We start from the raw sequence: 25,344 nt of genomic DNA, 5'->3' as shown, positions 1-25,344 counted from the left end.
TATATTATGATAATATATTATCTTATTTAAGTTCTTTGAGGTGCTTATTATATTTGTTTAACATTTATAAGGGTATAAATATAAAAATACTTGTTTTTAAAGTTTTAAGTTAAAAAAGAAATAACCTAATATTTGTTTTCAGCAATTCAAACAAGAGAAAAACTATAAATAATTTATATTCCGGCATTCAGTTCTATTCAAAATTCAAACTAACTTAATCCTATTTAGATTTTAGAAAAAAAAAAAGAAGAAAAAAAAGCCACTTATCGCCGAACATGCCCTATGCCATCTGGGTCTCCGGTTATTATTGTTCCGCATTCATTTTATGGTCATCACGATAATGATGTGTGAGCAACATTTATCTGACATACATGATCAGTTGAAAGGCGTTCACTTGTCAACGAGTGAATCGAGTTCATCAATCACCAGCACTACTTGTGACAGAAATCAATTTAATAAACCAAAATGGCAAAATCACAGGAATGAAGGAGCTCATTTTATGTCGATTAATGCATTAGACACAAATTAATAAATACGTGCTTCAAAGAACTCTACTTTTTAAGAAATTAACATCGTTAACGTGAAAAGCATCGGCGATATTTGCAAGCTACAAATGCTTCAACAGCGGCCAGCAGCAACACCACAGCGTCCACCCCAAGTTTCAGAGTTGTTGCAGCGGCCTTTATAATATATATATATAAACTTTGTTTCAGCCACGTTACATTTACCACCAAACATGCATGCCCTATGCCATCTGGGTCTCCGGCTATTGTCCCGCGTTCGTTTCATTGTGGTGGTGATGATGATGATGGTGATTGTGTGAGCCATACATGTAACTTTGCATTGGTTTCAAATTGGCCAAAAATAAATACATGTAACGTTGCTCTGGTTTCATAGCTGACATACATGTCAAGGAGTGAATCAAAGTTTATCACCACTACTACTTGTGACAGAAATCAATTTAAACGAGCCAAAATAGCAAAATCACAAGAACGAAGAAAATTAATGCATCAGCTCATTTGATTTCAATTAACGCATTAATTGTTATTTTGTCATCGACACAAATTAGTAATAAAATACGTGCTTCAAAGAACTTTAAATTAATATCAAGAAATTAACATGATATATGAAGCCTGTAAATATAAGTCCTTAACACGAAAAGAATTAGCGATATTTGATGCAACCTAAAAATGCTTGAACAGCAACAACCACCAACAGCACAGCAACTGCCCCAAGCTTCAGAGTTGTTGCAGCAGTCTCTAGCTAGTCGATTTTGTACTGCACACCATTGACTTCTCTTTGGCATTTTAAAATAAAGAATCCCATTCGAAAACGTTACGTCAATTCCCTCCCTTTTGCAGCCCGTAGAAACTTTGATTATTTCGCAACAACCGTCCACTTTCTTGCAACCCGTACAAACTTTGTGTTTTTGGCAAACGCTATTCTCTTTTTCCCCACTAATCGTTACCTCACCTTAATCGTTGATACGCGCATGAAGTTGATCTTTCCTGTAACCTACGTACAACAATGTGATAATATGAAAGCGTTCTTGTATATTTATTTGAGAAATAATTATGTATTATGCCTTTGGGATGGACTTAAAGATCTTGTTGATGTTCTTCTCTTCGCCAGCTGCAATAGGATTGGAGATTAGCTTGGAGCTTAAGCTTTGTTCCATTGATTTATCCCTTATTTTAAGGAAATATGTCTTGTGGAGTGAATGATATATGCATCCCTAATTCCCTGCGCTGGTGAGTTGCTTTTTATACGTGTAGAATTCGATCTTGTGGTGTAATAAATCGAGGGGGTAGCAGCTTGAGGTTTCTTTAGACTTTGAAAGAGAATTTATTATTGGAGTTGGTTTTTGTCTTTGGATAATCCTTCTCTAGACAATCTTCTCATGCATGTGGGACACAATTAATATTCCTTCTTTTTTCTTCACAACTTTCTTTTCTTAATTCTCAGGCATGTAATTACCTCTTTTTTTTTTTATTAACATTACATTAGCTTTTATTCTCAAAACCTTAAATTCATCTAATAATACCTAGGATGGATTGAAGATTTATGTTATGCCCAATATAAACGAATCTACCACCCAAATTGGAAAAAAAAAAAAAATATTAGGACTCAAACTCCTTCCCTCCAATACATTCAATATGGTTAAGCAATTATTTAAATCCGAGCTAGTATGGTTTTTTTTTTCTTTTTTTGTATTTGTTTGTTGATTTTTTTTTTTTAATTTGTTGGCTGACCAATAATTTATTCGCCATTTCAGGAATTTTTGGGATGTGGCGAGTACCCTATTGACATTGTATCTTAATCAGGAAGATTCTTGTTTGCATTAATTACAGTAGCATCTTCTTCCAACATGATATTGGAGAAGCCACTGACATTTAGTAAAACAGTTGATGATAACATCATCACTTTTGAAATGCTTATAAAAAAGGTTCAAGTCTCACCACTGCCTTTCCATCACACCATAGTGCTGCTAGTTAATCTACTCAAATATATGCCAATGTAGATTATTGTAAACAAGACTTCATAATGTACTCAAATCATCGACTAAGCAGTACTTGCTTTTGTGGCCAAAGCAACAAGAAAATCTCTGTAATCCCCAGATGGAATGCTCTCACATATTGCATCTCTCAGTTCCATCCCATATTTTTTCTTGAAAATCCTTTGAATCTCATCCATGTCGACCTCAGCTCTGCTCACCAACACACGTGCCACCGCGGCCTTATCAACCCTTGTCCCCTTGATGCTTGCATACAGTGTCTGCACCCAGGAAATAAGTTTACCACTGATGCCAATTTTTCAACTTTTTATGTGCAAAAGACCTAACACTTACGGTCAATTCCGGCAACGATCATTGAGGCATTTCGAATACAGGGGATTTCAGTGTAATGTAGCAGAGATATGCATGAATTTTGGCCCCAAAAAAAGAATACAAATATGTTCATCCGCTTTGTTAATGGTATTATAGAAGGCCGCAAGGCTAAATAATTATTACCTTTGCGTAATAGTTGGGTGGATTTAGAATGCATTTGACAACCATTTTTAGTGCATCTTCAAAATCCGTGGAGTTTCCCCTCTTAAGCGACTGAAAAATGCACCGATAATGGAAGAAGCTGTTAAATTTCATCTCAATTTTACGGTTAAAAGTCTGTAAATTAGGATCATATAGGGCTGGCAAGACAATGTTAATTACCTTCGTGTAGTCATGTCCATAGATGTGTTTATAGCAAGAAAATGTCAGCTTCATCTGTGGGATGCTCCTTTTGCTGAAAATCTCCAGCACAACAGCTTTTTCGGCGGCTCCTGGACTGCCCTCCCCTGTTTCATAAAGCCTTTTTGCATCACATTTGGCAACATGTTGGCTAACATCTGCATTGTGTGCCTTGTGTGATGTAGCCAGTGCCACAAGAATCTGTCAAATTGCCAATCTTTTCTATAAAATCATCGTTCGTAAAATCAAACTAAGAGGCTCTATGTTAAGCAAAAAAAAGGGTATTGTTCTATGGGTGCTTTTATTCTGAGAAACATTTCCCCAAAAAACCAAACTTTTAGTGCTCAATGCCCCAAAAAAGTGATTTTGATTATCTGAAAGTGCTTTTTGAAACAAGCTTACCTTTTGGTAGGGATGGGGAGGCTCAATATTGGCAATATCTTGGTCCAGATGCCTTTTATATCTTGTCTGATAGGCTTGTTTGATTAGGGCAATATGACTTGATTTCCTTCCCACAAGAATCTCAATCAAAGCTTTGAAGTTAACAACACTTTCTTCAAGTGCTTGTCTAGCCACAGCAGCATCCCTCTCATGGGAACCAAGCATCCACACATCCAATGCTGCACAGTTTTTCGGCAAAAATCCAGCCATATTGCTCTTCTTTAGCAAGTCTTCACCGCACATATGCCTCAAAATCTCCCCAATTTCCAAGCCACCAAGTGGAAGAAGCTAAAGACTATAAGCCATTTCAGGAGTATGGAGAGTTTCATTGACTTAATAAATAATGCAGGCAAGCCTTGCAGGCCAAGGAACAGATCCCTTTTTTTTTTTGGGTTACTTTTTCAGAGCCGAATATTGGTTTTGTTACACAGAAATGCTCTTGTTGCTGGTGGGATTCAAAGGTGTGAAGCACAAAAATCCAAAAAAGTACTTGCTTTTGCCATGTGAACTTTGTTTGGTAGCATAGATATTGTGCATTTCCTTGTAGACTAGGCCTGTGATGCGAAACAAACTCAAGACTCATCTTCCTTTTACCAACTTTCCAAGCATTGTTCTCAGCACTTCATATCCCATTAAGTCTATTCGCCACTCAAAATTTCATTACAAAGGAAAGATCACATAAAAGCAATTCCATGGAAATTTTCTGTTTTTGTCATGTTTGGGATAATATTTGTTTTTAATTACTTTGTGGCTGGAATGGTTGGATGAAACAAAATCTTGGGCCACCACAGCTTTTTAAGTAATCCCAGCTTTTCGATGCACATGGCTTGAAGGCTTGAACCATATTTTGCAAAGGGATTGCTCGCCTCTTATGGACTAATTAATCACACTAAAATAAGCAAAGGGATGAGTTGGAAAGCAAGCAAGTGAGCTGTTTGCGAAATTCCTTTTTGGTCAGAAAAACAGATGGCTTAGCTACTTCTGGGCCCAAATTCAGTCTGGCTTGCTCTGCAGCTCGGACTCATTATTCGGTTGGGCAGCTCTTCTTGTGACATTCTCAGTGCCATTTCTTGGCCTTCATTCAGTCTGGAAACCTTGGCATGAAAACTGAAACGCTGTGTATAAGTATTATTGGATATATTAAATGCACAAATGATCGTTTTAGGATGCATTTAGGAGTGATGTGTGACAGTTTGACTACTAAAATTGAGCTGCTGAGGTGTTTAGTAGCAACTGAGACTTTTATTCCACAACAACTGCAACTTAAAATCTATTGTAACTCACTCCCAATCGCACCTTTAGTCTCTAAGATTTAAATTAATTATCAAGTTAGTTTTCATATTTTTAGAATGACCTAAAACCCCCATGTCGTATAGTTGTTATGTGGTCAAGTCAATAGGTTGTGTAATAAATTGTCATTTGTTAAACTATCATTGAGTTGTAAGTTGTAACCATTTAAAAAGAAATGAAAAAAAGAAAATAAATATATTGTTGAGTCTCTTTACCTTCTAAAACACAAAAATTTTATGATCTATCAAGATTATTAACTTAAAATCTTGCTGGATGGACGGTTCCCAACTTTTGTCTTCATTTCTTGTGGGGTTCTTTTTCGTATTTTAAAAGAACTTTAACATCCAAATGTGTTCAAATTATTGATTGCCTTGTTATCCGTAACAATTTTATTTTGTTCGATTGCTTCTGTGTGTTATTGTTTTAAATAAGTGAAAAGGAATTTGATTCTGCCAAATTTATAATAGAAATGAAGATCCATGTACAAAAAGATTCATTACAAAATACAACAAAACAAATTATTTCAATTTTACTAACTATCAAGAAAGAACAGCCGACATTTCACATTACCACAAATTAGAGCTCCATTTTAGACATTTCGCAGGCAACCCGTAGCTACTTCAGTACCCTTCACCACTAGCATAAACTTTACCAACTCATAGATAATTCTTACTCTATTTGAAAAAGATCCGTAGCTTGTAACTTTCCATATATGATCAACTCTTGAGAATTCCAATCTAATTATAAAAAAAAAAAAAAACCACACACGATAGCATACAAAAATAGTAAAAAGAACCATAATTAACCCCCATAAATTTAGATTCAAGTGGAAGAAAATCATCTCATACCTAAATTTACAATAAACTCCCTCCCCAATGAGGAGAAAATAAAATGGGTAATTCATTAATTTGGAGATGGCGTGGGCAGCTTGTGCAGACGGCTGAGAGTGTACTATTATTCAGAAGACTCAATCGAAGAGAAAAAGTTAGACCATCTTCATTGTATTTGGAACTGTATTAATTAGGTTTATTGATTATTTAATGGTTAATATCCTCATTAGCTAGTTAATGACTTGGTTGAGAGACAAACTTTGTAGCAATTTCCAGTTAGAACTTGAACCCGATCAATGATTCAAAATCAGAAGAACCCTAATTAAGTTCTAATCCATAACCCATTCAATTTATTCAGTTCTTTTTCCACACACAAATGGGTATTAAGTCTATTGAAAATTTAAATATATAAATTTGCAGTACAGCTCAGAGGTTCTATCCACATTTATCACATTTATAGAAGAGACTGGCTTGAATCTAGTACTCTGGTGATATCTCTCTAGGCTTCTTTTTACCGAGATTAGCTTGGTAATCACTCCCACTAATATAGTGAGTGATATTTTACTTCTATTCTATTTGTAGAAGAGAAAGTATTTTAATAAACTCATAAAACTTGAATTTATGACCACATACGCTAAAGGTAATAACAATAAAAATCTGAACTGTAGCTAATTTAAGTTGGAAACAAGTTTTTATTTTATTTTCCCATAAATAAGGTTAGTTGGAGAGTAAATTAAAAAAAAAAAACTTCAAAAATATGCAAAGGGCTGTGTGTCATTCTATACGATATTCAAGAATAAATAAATGTTCGCACATTAAAATACAAACAAAAGAATAAACAAATGCCAGCACATGAAAATTACAAAGGCAAATACAAACAAAAGGAGGGGATTACGGGTCAAAAGAAGAGGGGATTATGCCAAAAGTTTGATTAAGTTAATAATTTCTTGAAATCAAAACCGGATGAAAAAGAACGTGAAAAAAGAAAGCGTGACTCATGCAAGTCCACCAAAGGTCAAGGTCGTCGCTCAAAGTTCAAAATATATCCACATATTGACCAAGAAAGGAATCAAATCACTTGTACTTTATATTTACCATTTTACCCCTATTCGCATTTATGAAATTTTAAATTGCATCCTCACCCCCAAGTGAGAATATTGACCTTTTTTTTTCTCCAAATTCTTTTTTATACTAAATTCTTATGGCTTCTGCTATGTTACGTTCAACATAACATACACGCACTCACAGCAACAGTTATAATGATAAGACTTGTTACTGTTGCTGTGAGTGTGTGTACGTTACGTTTAACGTAATATAGAGTGATCCAATTCTTATTATGATGATAACTAAAATTAATTTTACTGTAATCATGCACGAACAACATAATCAAAAGGAACAATGCATTAAAAATATAGTTAAAAATATGAAGTCTTTCAGCATGGTGCTCATACATAACTTTCATTTGAAAACTATCCATTGAGTTAATAATTAAATCAAAAAAATAAAAATAAATTACATATTTAAAAATTTGATTTTAATATTATATCATTAGTCATAAAATTTATGATGTCAATCATTATTTAGACTTAAATTTTAAAAGTAAAATACCGCGCCAATATAAAATAAATATTAAGCAACTCTAAACTTAATAAATAATTTATTTAAAATTAAATTTCTATATCGATAATCTATTTTTTATTTTAACCTCTTCACATTATAAGTATAAGCATAAAAAAAAAATTGTTGAAAGCTTCTTTATTTATTTATCTATTTCTTTTTTTTATTGTGAGGCTCATCTAGCTATCTTTTATTAGTGGATTGTATTCCTTCAGCATATTAAAATGATGAAACCGACCCAAAAAAATCTTTCAGCATATTAAAATTATGTTAATTTCTGGAATCTAATTTTTTTTATAAAAATAGATTTATTTATTACACATAATAGAAAGGGTAAAACAGTCAATTTAGTAAACCACAATTTTAAAGGGTACCTAGGGGCATTTATGAAACTGCGCCTGCATTGCGTCTCTCTCCTTGCTGCTCAGTGCTCACATTCCTTCTCTTAGCTCCAAGCTGTCTGGTCGGCTCTTTTAATTCTCTCTCTCTCTCTCTCTCCGCATTGCTGCGCAGACATACAAAACACTACAAATTTTCAAAAGCAAAAACTCGACCCCATTATTAACAATGCAGCAGGTCAGTAGTTTACTCAGTTTCTTCTCTATCAAAACCCTTAATCTTGCTATTTCAACACTACCCATTCCATGTTTAAACAACTGATTCTTGAGTTATTTTGTTTCTTTTTTTTTTTTTTTTTAAATATATAACAGACGAGAACTGTTCAAGTAAAGAATGTTTCAGATCTAGCCCACGAGAGAGAGATTCATGAATTCTTCTCTTTCTCCGGAGATATCGAACGCATTGAGATCCTGTGGTACCCGTTATATCTTTATTTTCTTCTGAATTCTCTTTTAGTTTTGTGTTTGCTTGCTGGGAAAACGAAAAACAAATAAAGAAAATGATGCTTTTTAGATCTTGGGTTTTATGTTCTTTTCATTCCCAAAATGATATAAACACTACGGTGAATTTCTTTTTGGGTAAATAGTGAAGTTATTGATTCTAATTCTTAAACTCTGTATTGAAGTTTTCTTTAAATTCTCTATTAGTTGCTAAGAATATGCACGAAATGGGGTAAAATGGGAAACAGCAAATAAATACTAATTTTTTTCTTTTAATATGTTTATTTCAGCTTGGTTTCATGTGTGGAAAGGGTAAGGCAACATTTGCATTTGAATGGCATGTGTACGAAATTAAGTAGGATTGGGGAAGTGGAGATTGAATACGAATTTTTTGTTTTATTTATTTTTTTGCCTTTTGTGGATGCAGTGAATATGGGCAGTCAAAAACCGCATTTGTTACATTCAAGGATGCTAAAGCTCTTGAAATTGCATTGTTACTATCGGTGTGTATCCCCTATCTAGAATTAATTCTACTTTCTTTTTTTTAATAAACTGCCTTGTTTACTTATTTCCTGCCTTGTGCATATGTTCCAGCTATTACACATTGAGAAATCAGATTATCTCGTGGGTTTATTCGATTTATTTATGTTGCGGAATGAACTTGAAGCAATGTAAAGGAAGAATGACTTGAATGCTTGTCTTTGACTTTACCCACTAAACTGAAGCCTTCTATTGCATGCCATAACAGGCTGTATCTGTTCCTAAAATTAGCTCAATCATCGTCATCAGGATTAGTTAAATTGAAATGAGTAAATTGCAAGATAACGCTTTAATTAAAATCTACTTCACCTTCTTGTTTATTTAAAAAGAAATGTCAATATCATTACACGCTCCTAGTTTTGGGTCAAATACAGGCAACACCTTGGTGATTCCAGAATTGAAATAAACCTCTTCTCCACTTTTTAAATTCATCAGAAACTTCTCTTTTAATTGGTTAGATTATCAGAAAGTTAATACAGGGCGACAGACAATAATTTACTTATTTTGGACATAGGAGTTGATCATCAGTGGCGTCATTTGATTACTGGTAAAATGTAAACTTAAACTAGGAAGTGGCTGTTGTACCTTTCAAAGTGACATGCACAAACATGAACTAGATTCTTTTAGGTATATTTAAAAACCATGCTTCTATTTCTAAACAACCTAATTTCACTCAAAAACTTGTTTGGCCCTAAATTTTTCTTGCATGAGTTCCTCATTTAAATGGAGCATCAACTTAGTAGTTGTGAGAGGTCCGCTTCTTATGAACAGAAGAAGCTACCTTCTGAAGTCCTGATGAATGATTCTAACCATATGTTCCCTGATGATTGAATAAGGTTAAGGCACTCACTAGGACTTGCCTATGCACTGCTGAGTTGCTGTAGGAAACTTTTCCTTGGAGGAAACTTATTAAGAAATTAGTCCCTCTGCATATTAACTGTCATGGATTTTGATATTTTTTCCTGAAATTACAGTTCATGAAATTAAACTGAGTTATTTTAATTGTTTGATTTGGATTCAGCACATGTTTTCTGTCTGTGGTCGCTCTGATGCATGAAGTTATTCTGCCAAATTGTCTGTGAACTTCCTGGCGAGTATGAATGAGTGAAGTAGGGAGAGTTTTTGGAGTTTATTGTTAAGAGTGTAAATTTATTCTTTGATAATAGCAATTAGTATTTTGGCCTATTTTACTGAGTCAATGATTATTCATCAAAAACTTGTATTTTGGCCTGTTTTATTTGATTATTGTCTTCTATAGAACAACTATATGCCTTCAAATTTCTTGGAAACCAGCATGACAGAAATTTTAGTCTAATAATAGGCTTATTTCACTAATATGGAGATTAATTTATTTAGTTATTGTTTGTGTTTGTAAACCCTATTTCTAGAAAGAGTATGCTCTTCAGGCATATAAATAGTATGAAATGTCAATGCCATCCTTTCTGGAATGGAAAAAAATTCCTTAGTGAATACATGAAATAGTTGTATTGCAGAGGTTATTAATGTGGTTGGGAATATTTTCTTTTTTCACGTGAATAAATATTCGGGATAAAATTCCTGAAAAAGTGTAAATTGTGACTCTGTTCAGGGAGCAACAATAGTAGATCAGATTGTGAGCATAACGCCAGCTGAAAACTATGTACCAAAACCTGAGTCGCAGGTAAGTTTTTGAACAAGTTTTTGTAATTTCTTTAAAGTTCTGAGGCCAATTATGTTCTTTAATGCTAATTATGCAGGAAGTAACTGTGGTGGTCAATGCCGTGTCTGAAGCTCCTTCTGGAAATAATGAGGTAGAACAATCACCACTTTAGAGCTTACTGGGTCTTAAGAACATCAAAACAGTTGCAGTATTTTTATGTAATGAACTTCCATTTATTATTTTGGTGTTACATAGACGATTAGATTTGGAGAAGCTTTAGAACTATTCTGTTGATAAGCTTGATTTCTTTGATGTCCTGTTTTAAAAATTTTTCTGGGGAATGTGTAGTTGCATCTGCTGAATGATTGAATAGAGTTTTCCAATCATAACCTTCTGCAAAATATGAAAGCACTTGTTAGGAAGGAATATGGTTCATTTATTTATATAAATGATCACACACACTCAAAAAAGAAAAAGAAAAAAATAACAAAAACCTACATGCGGGCAATGTTGACATCTGTATATTGGATTGTGATTGTTGATCCATACAATGTTATGAGGCCAGCCTTCCACAGATGCTGGTAACACTCAATGCAATTTCATTAGATCATTTCATATCATTTGCATCTTGAAAGATTCTTTTTGTTGATCTTCATAATCTAATCAATCTCTATTATCAGGGTAAAACAAGCCCCTCTAGTAGTGGAAGAATGTATGTTAATAGAGCACAAGAAGTTGTTACAAGTGTGCTTGCAAGAGGTTCCGCAATTCGACAAGAAGCTGTGAATAAGGCTAAAGCATTTGATGAGAAACATCAGTTCACAGCCAATGCATCTGCCAAGGTTATTTCCTTTGACCGCAGAGTTGGGTTCACAGAGAAACTGACCGTTGGAATTTCAGTAGTTAATGAAAAAGTGAAGTCTGTTGATCAGAGGCTTCATGTGTCAGATAAAACTATGGCAGCTATTTTTGCTGCAGAGAGAAAAATAAATGACACTGGATCAGCTGTCAAAACCAGCAGGTATGGAGTCTTCTTCCTAAACTAGAGGATGATAAATAGTTTGCAGAATTGCATGTCACTTAACTATGTCAATGTAATCCTCCAATCAAGATATCATGCTATGCTTGTGAAATTTCATTTATGAAAAGCTTCTTTTATGTTACTGCATATCTGAATATGGAGACAAACAACATATAACTGATGATTCAAAATTCAAATGTTGTCAAAGCCGAAGTCCTGAAACTGTTGATTGCTTAATAATCAACCTTACAAAAAGTTAATAGTTTGGGTTTTTTCCTGCTCTGTTTCTAGTTTATTCTTCCAGCAGGTTCCTGCAGGACCTAACAGCTTATTTAAGTTAAAAAATTCACGCGCATGATTTGGTGATATTTAACATAATATGTAACCTAGGTGATTTTTTTTCCCTTTCTAATAACAATAAGCTTTTCTGGGAATTGTTTTTGACCGTTGATCTTGAATGCATTTTCTTTATGCAATCTGTATCACTAACTTGGGTTGGCTGTTCAAGTAATGTTTCATGCAGTGGCTAAAGAAATTACCATAGAGTTGTTGATGTTTCAATTTTTGTGCTGCACAGATATGTGACTGCAGGAACAGCTTGGCTAAATGGGGCCTTCAGTAAAGTTGCTAGGGCTGGGCAGGTAGCTGGTACAAAAACTAGAGAAAAGTTTAGTGTAGCTGTGTCAAACCTCACTGCAAAGGTTGGTTACTTCTGCTGGTAGCATTATTACTATAATCAATACTGACGTCTTCTTTTTCCCGTGATTTTGATAGTAGTTTAAGTGTAATTATGCCCATTCTCAAATGCAGGAATCGCCAATTGCCGTGTAGACCAGAAATTTTGTGTGCGCGCCAAAGAGAGAATCTTGTTAATGAATGCATTCATCCACCCTGTTGCGCTAATCATCAAAATGGTAAAATGGATCCACAGTTTGGAATTGTAGGCTTGGTAAAGAAGAATGGGACAAACTTGTCTAATGTTCCCTTATAAGTATTTTTCTCTGGTTTGATGTGTGGTTAGTTGTGATATCGTTATTAATTGTCTTTCCTCTCTTACCTATTCTTTGATTATTATTGTTCAAGTCTTCCTGTTGGTTATTTTGTCACATTTAAGAAACTAAAACTGACAGAATGAGATGATTTCAATTTTTGGTTCCTTCAGTCCCTTTTTGATCTATGATTAAGGCTTGTAAAATTGTTACTGTACAAATGTTCCAAACAAAGGCAAAACTAAAGCCATTGGTTATATAATTGTGATTAATTCTTGAAATGCACTCTGAGGGTAATAGTAGTTATATAGTTTAACAGCCACTATCATATGTTGAGGACTCTGGCTATGAAACTGTTTATTTATTATTTTCTAGTTGGTGATCATTTTCTTGTTCACAATGCAATTTGCTGTCCTTTTTTCGAAGTCTTTACAATCCCAATTCTGATAGTTCCATGGCAGTTTCTGCTTGTTCCTTTTCATTCTCTTTCACAAAACAAAGATTCGGCCTTGGCTGGGGAATATATTAATATGCCTTTCTATGCTAGTTATGCCGGCCCAGCTGAACATTAACCAATGACTATTTCATGATTCTGTATTATAATTTTGAGTTTGATTTGTGCAGGGATGAAAAAAGTCTGGGCCGGCCTTCTCTATTCCCACGGGTTTTGGCTCGGGGGTTTACGAGAAAAAGTCTGGATTTAGCCTAAGCCCTCTATTTTAAAAAATAAATAAATTTGTAAATTAAAATAATAAATTCAAATTTAAAAAATAATAGAAAAAAAAGAAAGCTTGAATCTTTAATTTATATATTAATAATAGATCAAAATATTTAAAATTATAATACTAAATTTTTTTGAAGTATTAAAAATTAACAGAGTCCGTAAATTAGAGAATACAATACAAAAAAATTAAATTTATAAATTTCTATTTGTTTCATTTTTTTAGTTATTATTTTATTTTTGAAATATTTATTTTCTTTACTTCATTGTTAATTATAACAACTTGATTATTATTAATTCATTTTAAGTTTACAATAATTTTAAAAAGATTATAAAAAATAAGTAAAAGTCCAAGTTCAATCTAGGCCTGCAGTGGGCCCAATTCAAGTCCAACCCTTACATTTCTACTCTAATAGACTTGGGTCTGTGCTTGAAAAAGCTCAGTCTAAATCCTTAAATTGCCAAATCTAGATTTGTGGATTATGAGAATCGGCTGACAGCCTTTTAATTTACAAATCCAAAGAATAAGCTAATATATATATATATATATATGCAAACTTGCCAAAAACTTTGGGATCTGTCAATAAAGAAAACTCTGATTGTAAAAGTAATAGCTTGATTCCAAATGCAACTTAATTTTTTTTTTTTTTTGCTTGTCCTGGTTGGAACTGTCAGATGTGAGCTGGTTTATTAAGGTTTGTTTTGTGAAAGAAGCCAAAAGAAAGAAAGAAAATTTAGTCTTGGCTTTTACGTTCAGCTACATGTGCACTTGTGCATGTGAAGCCATTGCCCTTCAATTTGGCGATTGCTTTCAAGATGCTGCGTCCCCCTGCCCTTTCTTTATTGCATGTTAATATTTTCATATATATATATTAAGATTTTGATTCATTTACATTAATTAATTTATTTTCTGATTGTTGAATTTTTGACCTTTTAGTTCTTTTTTTATTTTTTTATTTTTTTAGTACTTTATAGCTTGCTATTTCAGTTTCCCAATTTGAAATTTCTCATCAAGTTCATTTAGGAGGATAAATCCTTTTTCTACATTACCATCCCTTTTTAACGATTTCGGATTCATAATTCATTAAAGTCTTGCGTATGGGCGCGGTGGTAAGACCAAGATTTTGGTTCGACGAGCTAGGATGAAGAAACAATGAACTTACTGGGCTATATAATTAAAAAATTGTAAAACAAAGGGGGCCAAATGTAGAATACGTTGTAAATAGTAACATTTCAATTAAGTCCAAATCATGTTATTTGATTGCCTTTCACTCTTTCAGCATGCACTTGAACCCCTCAATTTCAAGAATTTAACAAGAAAGCACCCACCATTTCACCTCGTCATGGTTCGATCAACCATCACACAAAAATGTCGCACATCATGAAATGCTGAATCCTGCAAATATTCTTACCAAGAAATTTTATGACATGCGGCGTAAATTGTAATCTAGTTGAACAATCTCAAAATAGAAAGTGCTTAGCCCAAAAGCACTTTTTAGACTTTTCGGTTCAGAAACGCCTACCGCTCATGACTTGTCAAGCCCCATTTGCACAAGTGACCAATGAAGCAAAGACATGTCATCACTCCATTGTCATAGGCTGACGTGTCATACGCTCAACTATATGCGATGCCATTGCAGTGCATTAAATAGAATCCAAACTACATGACGTACATGAAGGTCGATGGACCATCCGAATCTAGACCGTTCAATTAGGGAATATGCCGTTAACGGATGGTTTTACCAAACGATCATACTTCTAGAAGCTTGCGTGCTGCATAATCAATATACAAAAAATATAATGAATAATTATTTATTTTTTAGTCATTCTCTCATTCCTTTTTTTTTTTCTAATTGACATTTAAGTTTTAAATTACTTATAATCGATGATAAGCCTTATAATTAATTGTGCGCGACATTATAGCCTCTCAGATGAAAACAAACGACCACAAACGCCCGACCCTAACGACGTGGAACAGTTGGCAACAGCCATCAGAAAAGAAAAAAAGAAAATCAAAAACCAAAAGTTTTCTTTTAATCGCATTTCTAGTTTCAGATCTTCTCTCGTCACATCTTTTTCCCTAAATTTCCGTCACGTGTCCGCTAACATCTGTTTACGTGTTCCTAAGACAACTCAAAAACCGAACTCCCCGAAACCCAACAAACAAAAGTACAGGGTCATTTTGGTCATATAATATTGTAAAATACCCAAAATGCCCTTGGATTTGAATTGAGTTTCAGTTTCTCTGTGCTCGTGCTGTTTTGTCTCTGGCCTGGTTGGTATATTCCTCGGTGGGTTCGAAGTTCGATTCTCTTTTGTAACAGAAATCACTTGCTTATATTTTCTTTGGGATTCGCTTTTTTTTTTTTTTTCAGTTCGTACAAATTCTTTGCGTTTCTCTCTCAAACAAGCAGAAAGAAAAGTATCAGGTAATACAAAAATCTACCAATTTTAATGGGTTTGCTGCGTTTTTTTTCTTTTTCATTTTGCATTTTCACTTCTTTCGTATTGTTTCTTTCAAAGGTTATTTTGTTTTCGGGGTAATTTGTTAGTTTTGATATAAGTTTGTTGTGTTTTGAAGCTATCATTTTTCACTAAATAAAAAAAAAAACCGTCATTTTTATGTGGCTTCGTGTTTTATCCTTGATTTGGATGATTGGTGTTTGTTAAAATTTGTGATTTTCTTTGGTGGGTGCAGTTTACTTTGATGTTTAAGTCTCATGGTTTAGAATGTGAAATTCAATGTTTTTTTTTTCAGGTAAATTTTCCCTTTTGGGGTTCATTTATATGGAAGTAGGAGTAATATTTCTTAAATATTTGGCCGAGCTTTTTTTGGCTGCTTTTGGGGTCTTGGCGCTGAATGTGATCAAACTCATTTATGGCTCGTCCTTTCATATAATTTATATCAAAATTCAGTTGGTAATCAAACATTGTGCAAAGACTTTCTGTTTCTTTGAGTTCTCTGTGAAGCATTAGCGATCATTACAATGTCAACTTTGTTTTGCATGATAATTTTATTGGACTATTTGCATTCATGTTTATAATCACCGTTTCAGTTTACTTGATGCAAATGCAATTCCTGAATTTTCTATATGGCTCGTCTTTTATAATAAACTAACAATTCAGTGATGCTGTGGGTATGAGGGAAATGGCTTTATTTAAATTTAGAAATTATTTGATTTATATGGAAAATTCTGTCTGTTCATGCTTTTTGACATTTTAAGATCATTGAAGTCCCTAATCTTGCTTCAGTCAAGCATATTTCTTGGGATTGATATTTTACTGTGAAAGTAATTACTAGGTGGAAATCTTACAATCTTGAACTTTAGTGAGAAATCTTTTTCTTTTAGTTGCATGGTGGGCACTTGATTCAAAGGACATTTTCTTTTTTCATTGAAGGAGAAACAAGCCCCATTTTGTTCTCTTTAGACACTAGTTATGTTATTTTATTTTTTCACTTTCTTATTAGGAGTATACTCTCCATTTTCCTTTCGATCTTAAGTGTGTGTTCCCTTGTTTGTGGTATATTTGACAAATGTTTAATTTCTTTTCTGGAGATACTTTACTGACAGAGATACTTTCACTGCAGCGTGTTCTTTGCTAGTTTACTGGAGAATTTTCTGTGTTTTGCGAACTTTGCGATTTCTGAGTGACTGCTGGAACTAGTTTGCCTTGAAAATAAGGGCTGTGATCTTAATGGCGCGATAGCAGTTTTTTAATTAAAACTAATTAAAATGGATCCCTTTCTACTGTCATGATTACTTGGCGAGAAGACATCCTGTAACATGGACTAGACAGAGTCAATCTTTATAGGGGCTAGAGCTGTTTGTCTGTAGTTGGCTTGGATTGACTTCTTAAAATATAGTTAGAGAATCTGATTCTTGACATTATTATGGTGTACTGCTATATATATTCTTAAGCAGTAGCTGTCGGTCTTTATTTTTAAGTAAAAACTTTGTGGAACTTAAAGACTGCTGATTGATTATCATCCTGATATATACAATGACGGAGCTGCTAGTTTCACATCACGGACAGAAGCAGACTCTACAATCACCTGCTCGTAAATCTTCACCTGGTGGAGTTCAGAAAGATCTGTGTCTTGCCGTGCGGGAAGGGTCTTTGGCTGATGTAGAATCAGCATTGGCACTGCTGAAGAAGAATGGAGGTAACATCAATTCCAGGAACATATTTGGCCTGACTCCCCTTCATAGTGCAATTTGGAGAAACCAAGTTCCTATTGTTAGGAGGCTTTTGCAGCTGGCGCTGACCCGGATGCTAGGGTTTGTTAATTTTCCTTAACCCTAGTTTATATTAATGATCTTGTTGAAATAGATGTCTTTCAGTTCTTATACTTTAGAATGGTTGTTTCTGCGTCAAGATGTTTGGCATCGGTTATCTCATCCATATGTTTTCAGCTTCTTTTTAGTAAAACTGTTTTTTGCCTATTGTAATGATAGGGATTTGAGTTTGACTGTCACAGAAAGTGCTGCAATCTCTTTTGTGGAAAATTCTAAAGGTTGGGTACCATTACTGTTTTCATGATCTTCTCATTATCCATTTTCAGGATGGAGAATCAGGATGGAGTAGCCTTCACAGGGCTCTACATTTTGGTCATCTTGCAGTGGCAAGTGTCCTCCTACAGTCTGGTGCTTCAATTACACTGGAGGATTGCAAATCCCGAACTCCAGTTGATCTCCTATCTGGGCCTGTGTTGCAGGTTGTTGGAAGTGGATATAATTCGGGTATCTTCTGCTGTGTATTTTCATGATTGATGAGGATCTTATTCTTGGTGCAAAGTGATTGCAATTTTGTTATGGTATAACCCGAATTCTTTTGTCTATTTAGTTGCAACTGAAGTTTTTAGCTGGGGCAGTGGAGCAAACTATCAACTTGGGACTGGAAATGCGCACTTACAAAAGTTGCCATGCAAAGTTGACTCACTTCATGGCTTTGTTATCAAATTGATTTCTGCCGCAAAGTTCCATAGTGTTGCAGTTACCAGTCTTGGTGAAGTGTACACCTGGGGATATGGGAGAGGGGGTCGTCTTGGGCACCCTGACTTTGATATCCACAGGTACGAACTTATGATGCCTCATTTTTACTAAATCTTGATAATGTTTCAAAATTGACATTTGATTTTGAATTCTTGCCATTCGAAGTTCTTAGACATTAAAACATTTGTTGATGACAAAGTCGACAAGTTTGGAATATTATATTGGATTTCTGTGGTTTTAAGTTAATGTCAAAACTGAATTTTGAACGATACATACAAAAGCAAGTATGGTTTTATTTAATTTTCTTTTGTGCATGTTTTCTAATGTTTTAATAACCACAAAGACCTGAGATAAAATTATCATGCTGGATATGAAAAAGGAAAATGCTGATCTTCAGTATCTTGTACAATTTTTCCTTACTTTAGGTGTTTATTCTTTTATGTATATGGCTTCTGTTAAGATTTTTTATATCAACGATCAGACACATTTTTATGTTGTTCTTCACAGTGGCCAAGCCGCAGTTATAACTCCACGTCGGGTGACTTCTGGTTTGGGGTCCCGCCGTGTGAAGACAATCGCTGCTGCTAAACATCACACTGTTCTTGCTACAGAGGGTGGGGAAGTGTTCACTTGGGGATCCAATAGAGGTAAAATTGATTATGATAATATCATTGTAAATGACATGAAGTTTAGCTCAGCTTTGTGAAATGATGTAATTCTTAATTACTTGCCCTCTAATGTGGTTATCAGAAGAGAAAAGACGCTGATATATTGTGCCTTCAGTTATGCATTTGGGTTTAATAGAAAGCCAAGAAATATATGATTGAAAAATGGTCAGTTAAGTTGTTGTCATTTGTGATTGTTGAGAATTGATTTCTGTGATATTCGTGCAGAGGGTCAACTTGGTTACACATCTGTGGATACGCAACCTACACCTCGAAGAGTGAGTTCTCTCAAGTTGAAAATTATTGCTGTTGCTGCAGCAAATAAACATACTGCTGTAGTTTCCGAGTCTGGCGAAGTTTTCACTTGGGGCTGCAATAGGGAAGGTCAACTCGGTTATGGCACCTCTAATTCAGCATCAAATTACACCCCAAGGGTGGTTGAGTCCTTGAAAGGCAAGGACCTAGTGGGAGTTGCTGCAGCAAAATATCACACAATTGTATTAGGAGCTGATGGGGAGGTAAATATAAGTACATTTATGTGTTCTGGTCAGCATTCAACAATCATTGAGTTATTTATCCCTTATTTCCTGCTTGGGCTAAAATTTACCATTTGGCACTAACTTTGGTGAAATCATGCATCCTTGTTTGTAGGTTGATAAATGAATACTTTTTCATATGATGTATGGCAGGTCTATACATGGGGCCACCGACTTGTCACACCAAAGCGTGTTATTGTTGCTAGAAATTTAAAGAAGAGTGGGAGTACACCTTTGAAGTTCCATCGCAAGATAAAGCTTCATGTGGTCTCTATAGCTGCGGGGATGGTCCATAGCACGGCTCTCACAGAAGATGGCGCATTATTTTATTGGGCTTCTTCAGATCCTGATCTTAGATGCCAACAGGTTTTCCTTGACTAAACTTAGTTTTTACTTGGACTTGTGCCGTTCATATGAGTGAAACTCTTTACGTTTATTTTTCCAATTTTGTAGCTATATTCAATGTGTGGAAGGAATGTGGTCAGCATTTCTGCTGGGAAGTACTGGACTGCTGCAGTTACAGCTACAGGTGATGTTTACATGTGGGACGGGAAGAAATCTAAGGATAATCCACCACTTGTTACCCGGTTACATGGTATAAAGAAGGCTACCTCTGTGTCAGTTGGTGAAACACATTTATTGATTGTTGGATCTCTCTACCATCCCATCTATCCTCCCAATGTGGCAAAGAATCCTCAGAAGCTGAAGTTAAATGGTCGGAACGATCTAGAGGAGTTTGATGAAGATTTTATGTTTAATGACGAGTCTAATAATATGCCGTCCGCCATAGATAAAGATGATTCTGGGGTCAGGCTAGCGCCAAGCTTGAAAAGCCTTTGTGAAAATGTTGCGGCACAATGTCTTGTGGAGCCAAGGAATGCTTTACAACTACTAGAAATTTCAGATTCACTTGGAGCAGATGATTTGAAGAAGCATTGTGAGGTATTCTCTCTACGACAGTTATTTGTGACGGAAGAGTTTCTTTCTTTTTTTAAAAAAAGAAAGATTTTAGTTGTGCTGGTGGTTTTTCTTAGTATAATAAATGACAACCAATACTCTTTGATAATTTTAATGCTTTTTTTGAAGCACTACGGCCTGTGCTTGGGATTCCGTTCTTTAAATTATCTTCAGCCAAATTATTCTTTGTGCAGCATCTAATCTATTGAGTCATGGTTGTGGTGTGAAATTGTTGCTTAACAATGTAGAGTTTGCTTGATCTAATAGACACATGAAGGTTTTCATTGTACTAGTCCATGCAAAGGCTCAGTCATTAGCACTAGTTTCTTGTGCTTCTGGATGCATCAGTGATCCACTTAGGGCCTCCAGGGGTAATTATCAATGTAGTACTTAATCTGAGAATCTTTATGTAATTACTTCTGAATTAGTAGGTTATTTTCTGTACCAGTCGCCTCGTTCCATTATTGAGGAGACATTTTCTATACAGTGGGAAGTGGAAGTATGGTGTGTGCAGGATCTAACTTGTCCTTGCTTCTGCTTTGGTGTTGTAAATGCTACTGTACATTTTGTTTTGCATTGATTTGATTTTTTGACCTTGAAATTATTGTTACACTTTTGTGCAGGACATTGCTATTCGCAACCTTGACTACATTTTAACAGTCTCATCACATTCTTTTGCCAGTGCATCTCTAGATATTCTTGCTGACCTTGAGAAGTCGTTAGACCTTAGGTCATCTGAATCATGGAGTTACCGTCGGCTCCCAACACCAACAGCTACTTTTCCAGTTATCATCAATAGTGAAGAGGAGGACAGTGAGAATGAGGTTCTAAGGACTCGTGACAACCATACGAAAAAATCTACCCTAAAAAATGAAGGAGACAACAGATTGGACTCCTTTTTCGAACCAAAAGCTGATGCTAATCAAGAAATAAGCAAACAGGTTCGAGCTTTACGGAAAAAGTTGCAGCAGATTGAAATGCTTGAAGTAAAGCTTAGCAATGGGCATATTCTCGATGAGCAGCAAATTGCAAAGCTTCAAACAAAGTCAGTTCTTGAGAGGTCTCTTGCTGAGCTTGGTGTTCCAATTGAGTTGCCGCAGGCTATAGCAGCATCTGCAGCCTCACCAGATGGAAGAGGGAATAAAAAGGCTGGGGTGTCTAAAAAACAGAAGAAAAAGAGCAAACAGAAGGCAGCACAAGTGGAAGCAGTGTCAGATTTTAGTGTATCAGAAGTAGGTTCAAATACTGCAAAGGATTTCTTTGACACTGAAATAACGGAAGTTTCCAAGAAAAAGGTTAGGCTTCTCTCTGCCTTTGACGATCTTAAATTGGTGCGTAAATCTTAGTGGATGCCTGGATGTAGTTAATTTGTCATGTCTTTCAGGTGGTACTGAGTACTTTTCATTTTATGTGGAAACTATTAGTTTTGAGGCCCTGCTCAAGGTCTCCTATGATGCTTCTTTTGTTTGGCAAATGTCTTAGAAAAAATCAGTATATATATTTGTATAGGAAATTTAAGTACAACAGATCAGCCCTCCTACTTGGAAGAGGCTTTATGTTGGAATTATAGTCCTTTTGCATGATTGTACTATTATATGCCTTCTGTACTGGTGACTCAATGATTGCTGCATAGTTCCACTGTTGTTGATAAGTGATGAATTACTTCAATAATTTTCACTTTGGTTGATTCTTTGAATTTGAACTTTTTGTAGGAGGAAGATGCTATGTCTGAAGGAAATGTGGTCATTGAATACTCCAAACAGTCTGGTTTCTTGGTTCAGAAAAAGGACAATGCAGATTCACTGAAGAATAATTGTTCTCCACAAACAACATCTAAGAAGAAGAATAAGAATAAAAAGGGTGGGCTTTCTATGTTCCTGAGTGGTGCTCTTGATGACACCCCAAAAGAAATAGCTCTGCCCCCTCCACCAACTCCAAGAAGTGAGGGTCCTGCTTGGGGTGGGGCTAAAGTTCCAAAAGGATCTGCTTCGCTTCGTGAAATTCAGAGTGAGCAGAGCAAAATTAAAGTTAACCAGCCAACCAGAAATAAAGATCAGTTTGAAGATCCTTCTTTTGGTAGAAGCGAAGGGAAAGTCCTACTGAGTTCCTTCATGACTTCAAAACCAATTCCTGTGGTCTCAGCTCGAGCACAGCAGGCAACTGATGGAGATAAAAGCACACCACCTTGGGCTGCTTCTGGGACTCCGCCCAGTCTTTCTCGGCCATCTCTTAGGAACATCCAGATGCAACAGGCATGAAAACTTACACCTCTGTACTAAAGTTTTGTGCTCTTATTGTTTTTGAAGTTTTGTTCCAGTTCTCCAGTCTCCCCGTAACGTTTTAACGTTGGTGTAACGTCCTTTTGTGTCAAAGCAGGGAAAACAGCATTGTCTATCCCACAGTCCGAAAACTAGAACAGCTGGGTTCTCCATTGCTCCTAGTCAGGGCTCGCCGTCAGATTCTCCTGGAATGAACCGCTGGTTCAAACCGGAGGCTGAAACACCCTCATCCATTCGATCAATTCAGATGGAAGAGAAGGCTATGAAGGATCTCAAGCGTTTCTACAGCAGTGTGAAGATAGTTAGAAACCAGTCTTAGAAGAACAAGTGATATTTGTTTGATTAGATGCAATTGATGCTCTTCTGTGTCACTTGGTTGTTCTGATAAATGTAGTGTACTGTAAATTTTACTGTACAGATCTTCTTCTTGTACATTTACATTTTTGGAGTAGGAGTAGTTGTAGTAGTCAATAATCTTTCCAATAGAGGTGCTTCTCTCTTTACTTGATGCTAAAACCTTGGTGATTTCAAATTCTTTTGATGTATCAAACTATCAATTATGTTCTTTTAGCACAAACACAACTTCTTCATAAAGAATAAGTGGTTACATATATATATCTATGGATTCTTTCTAAAAATCTTCAATCTTTGATTGAAAAATATAGGTCAATTTTCGGACTACTCTGATGTTGGGTAAATGCATGCCTTAACAGCTCATATGTACTGGCTCATGGAATAGCAGGGGCATGAGGTCAATGATGCCATTGCACCAGGGAATGGTAATTGAGCTTAAGCATCCACCTCCTAAAGTGGATTCTGAGACATTGGGCAAGTACTAAGAGAGAACATACCCTCGTGCTTCAGCCGTCACAACTCTTTTCAGAAATATATAATATAAAAATACTGAGGCTGAAATTTTTTACACGAGTTGAGAAAAATTGAAGGGAACGCGAACACGAGAAAACAAAAAGGAAAAAAACGGAAATTAGGCACCGAAATTTATTTTTTCCTAAAAGGATGCGTCCACAATAAATTCATTCAACAAAGATATGTATATATATAATAATACATAACAAATATAATTTTATTGAATGGATTATGCAATCTATGTGAATTTTTAATTCCGGACGAGTTAACCACTCCGCTAAAGGCTGATTGGTTGAGCTGTCGTGAGGACAGTAATTCAAGCCCCCACAAAAATATTATGGGGATTAAAAAAAAATTTTTAATTATGTAAATAATTATATAAAAGTAATTTTTTTTCTCTAAATGAGAGTGAAATAGATATTTTTTAAATATTTGAGAAGATCAAATTTTAAATTTTTATTCTAATAAATATCTAATTATAAATATATCAATAAATATTCTCATGTAATATAAATTATAATCTTAAACATTAATCTCTCGTGATAAAAAAAAATCCAGGCGAGTACATTAAAATTAATGTCCAAATGCAAGAATAATGACAAGCAATTCTCTCTTATTATGTGTCTGTGAACCGAAAATTAAAAAGTGGCAGAGTTTGATTCATGATGTGTTTGTTGATGGGAAATGTACAAAGCAATAATGGCGACGTGTCCATACTGGTAGGGTTTGATGGACACTGGACCCACTTAAAAAAATAACTAAATTCAATCATGCAAGTCCCAATAACAGAGAAAGTGGGCAGGACCCACTGGGAGGAGAATAGCTTGGTTACCAGGCAAAACAAAACACATATAGCCAGAGATTTTGCATTGCAATTTACAACTGGTTCAACCAAAAAAGATAATTAGTCAAAAAAAATCATGTGAACAATGAGATCCTTTACATTTTTTGCCCTTTTGCTTTTGCATTGAGAGGCAAAGGATCAACGGCAGGCGTGAGTGAGAGTAGAAAAGAAGAGAAAAGGAAAGGAAAGGAAAGAAAGATTGGAAATATTGTGGACCCTTAAGATTGAGTAGGGTACTGTTGGAAGGGACGGCTAAAGTTTACGAACCAAGTTTATGAAAAAGAGACTCAATTATTTAGAGTTGATCGTGATGTAATATGTGATGTGTCAATATGTCTCATATTATCCATGAATTTTCATCAGCTAATGTCGAACTTAATTTGTTGGTCATTTTCTTGAGGACGAGCTCTCAATGTAGCAAATTACTGTAAATTCCATCTAAATTAATGAAACTCACGGGTTGAAAGGAGTTTTATATATATATATATATATATATGTGATCATTTAAACAAATTATAAGAGTGTCGATGTCCTTACTCTATTATTATTTTAATTGGATGAGTGTGGTACGATTGTCTCACTTTATACTCAATTAAAGTACTTATGTAGCTCAAGGTGAGTGGCAAATTATTAATGTAGGTCATAATGGCTTCAAACAGTAATGAAAATGGGAAAGGAAATTGGACCAAGGAATATGTCAGTGGCAAGTAGCAACCTTGATCTAAATTGTCAACAAAAGCCAGCTCCATTGCCGCAACAAATATCTGTACCTTCAAGAAAATTCCAAGGAGGATGAAATGAAATGACCTTGCTAGCCACTGCAGTGCATGCATCTTGGTTTATTGTACACGACATTAATTCTTTATATATTTTGTGACATCCAATAGTAACTCTTTGCTCTTGTGGGGTTAATTTTACATTATCTTCTCAAGAAATAATAATCTTTAAAATTCTCCTAAATTATTATAAATTTTAGTTTATCTCTATTTTTGTTAAAAAGACCAAAAAAAATAAAAAATCATCAATTCACTCCCATCAATGTGGGTAAT

At 35.0% G+C, this 25,344-nt stretch overlaps 3 protein-coding genes across 4 annotated transcripts; 2 read left to right on the top strand and 1 right to left on the bottom strand.

Moving 5' to 3' along the window:
• Positions 1–2,327: 2,327 nt before the first annotated feature.
• On the bottom strand, positions 2,328–4,204 carry LOC18047446 (annexin A3). Of its 2 annotated transcripts, none has more exons than XM_006443395.2 (4): positions 3,629–4,204; positions 3,209–3,397; positions 3,011–3,100; positions 2,328–2,775 (listed from the first exon to the last, which is right to left on the bottom strand). In XM_006443395.2, the coding sequence occupies exons 1-4, from the start codon at positions 3,908–3,910 to the stop codon at positions 2,563–2,565; spliced, it is 774 nt and encodes a 257-aa protein (XP_006443458.1). In that variant the 5' UTR covers positions 3,911–4,204; the 3' UTR covers positions 2,328–2,562. The 2 variants fall into 2 exon arrangements, with proteins under 2 accessions (XP_006443458.1, XP_006443459.1); XM_006443396.2 differs by having other exon boundaries at positions 3,209–3,427; positions 3,629–4,108.
• A 3,606-nt stretch (positions 4,205–7,810) lies between these two features.
• On the top strand, positions 7,811–12,649 carry LOC18047445 (binding partner of ACD11 1). Its single transcript, XM_006443394.2, has 8 exons — positions 7,811–7,980; positions 8,115–8,218; positions 8,671–8,746; positions 10,372–10,443; positions 10,520–10,573; positions 11,103–11,443; positions 12,021–12,144; positions 12,254–12,649. The coding sequence occupies exons 1-8, from the start codon at positions 7,972–7,974 to the stop codon at positions 12,272–12,274; spliced, it is 801 nt and encodes a 266-aa protein (XP_006443457.1). The 5' UTR covers positions 7,811–7,971; the 3' UTR covers positions 12,275–12,649.
• A 2,564-nt stretch (positions 12,650–15,213) lies between these two features.
• LOC18047444 lies at positions 15,214–23,179 on the top strand. Its single transcript, XM_024188343.1, is given in 12 exon segments — positions 15,214–15,582; positions 16,743–17,402; positions 17,405–17,433; positions 17,718–17,895; positions 17,999–18,227; positions 18,655–18,794; positions 19,041–19,330; positions 19,502–19,714; positions 19,802–20,290; positions 20,929–21,600; positions 22,018–22,557; positions 22,682–23,179. Coding segments are annotated over 11 exon segments (3,249 nt in total). The 5' UTR covers positions 15,214–15,582; positions 16,743–17,155; the 3' UTR covers positions 22,904–23,179.
• Positions 23,180–25,344: the final 2,165 nt, after the last annotated feature.

Source organism: Citrus clementina, unplaced genomic scaffold (assembly GCF_000493195.1).
Source record: "Citrus clementina cultivar Clemenules unplaced genomic scaffold, Citrus_clementina_v1.0 scaffold_3, whole genome shotgun sequence".
NCBI lineage: Eukaryota > Viridiplantae > Streptophyta > Magnoliopsida > Sapindales > Rutaceae > Citrus > Citrus x clementina.
Note: the sequence above shows the minus strand (reverse complement) of the source record. Positions and strands in the feature narration are given on the sequence as shown.

Bases quoted from the DNA above. Each gene is read 5' to 3' on its own strand.
- LOC18047446 (XM_006443396.2), bottom strand. From the start codon at position 3,910: ATGTGCGGTGAAGACTTGCTAAAGAAGAGCAATATGGCTGGATTTTTG. The intron at 3,101-3,208 runs GTAATTAACATT...TGCATTTTTCAG, and splicing joins ATGGACATGACTACACGAAG to TCGCTTAAGAGGGGAAACTC. The intron at 2,776-3,010 runs GTAATAATTATT...TCCTGGGTGCAG, and splicing joins CACCCAACTATTACGCAAAG to ACACTGTATGCAAGCATCAA.
- LOC18047445 (XM_006443394.2), top strand. The intron at 10,444-10,519 runs GTAAGTTTTTGA...CTAATTATGCAG, and splicing joins TACCAAAACCTGAGTCGCAG to GAAGTAACTGTGGTGGTCAA. The intron at 10,574-11,102 runs GTAGAACAATCA...CTCTATTATCAG, and splicing joins CTCCTTCTGGAAATAATGAG to GGTAAAACAAGCCCCTCTAG.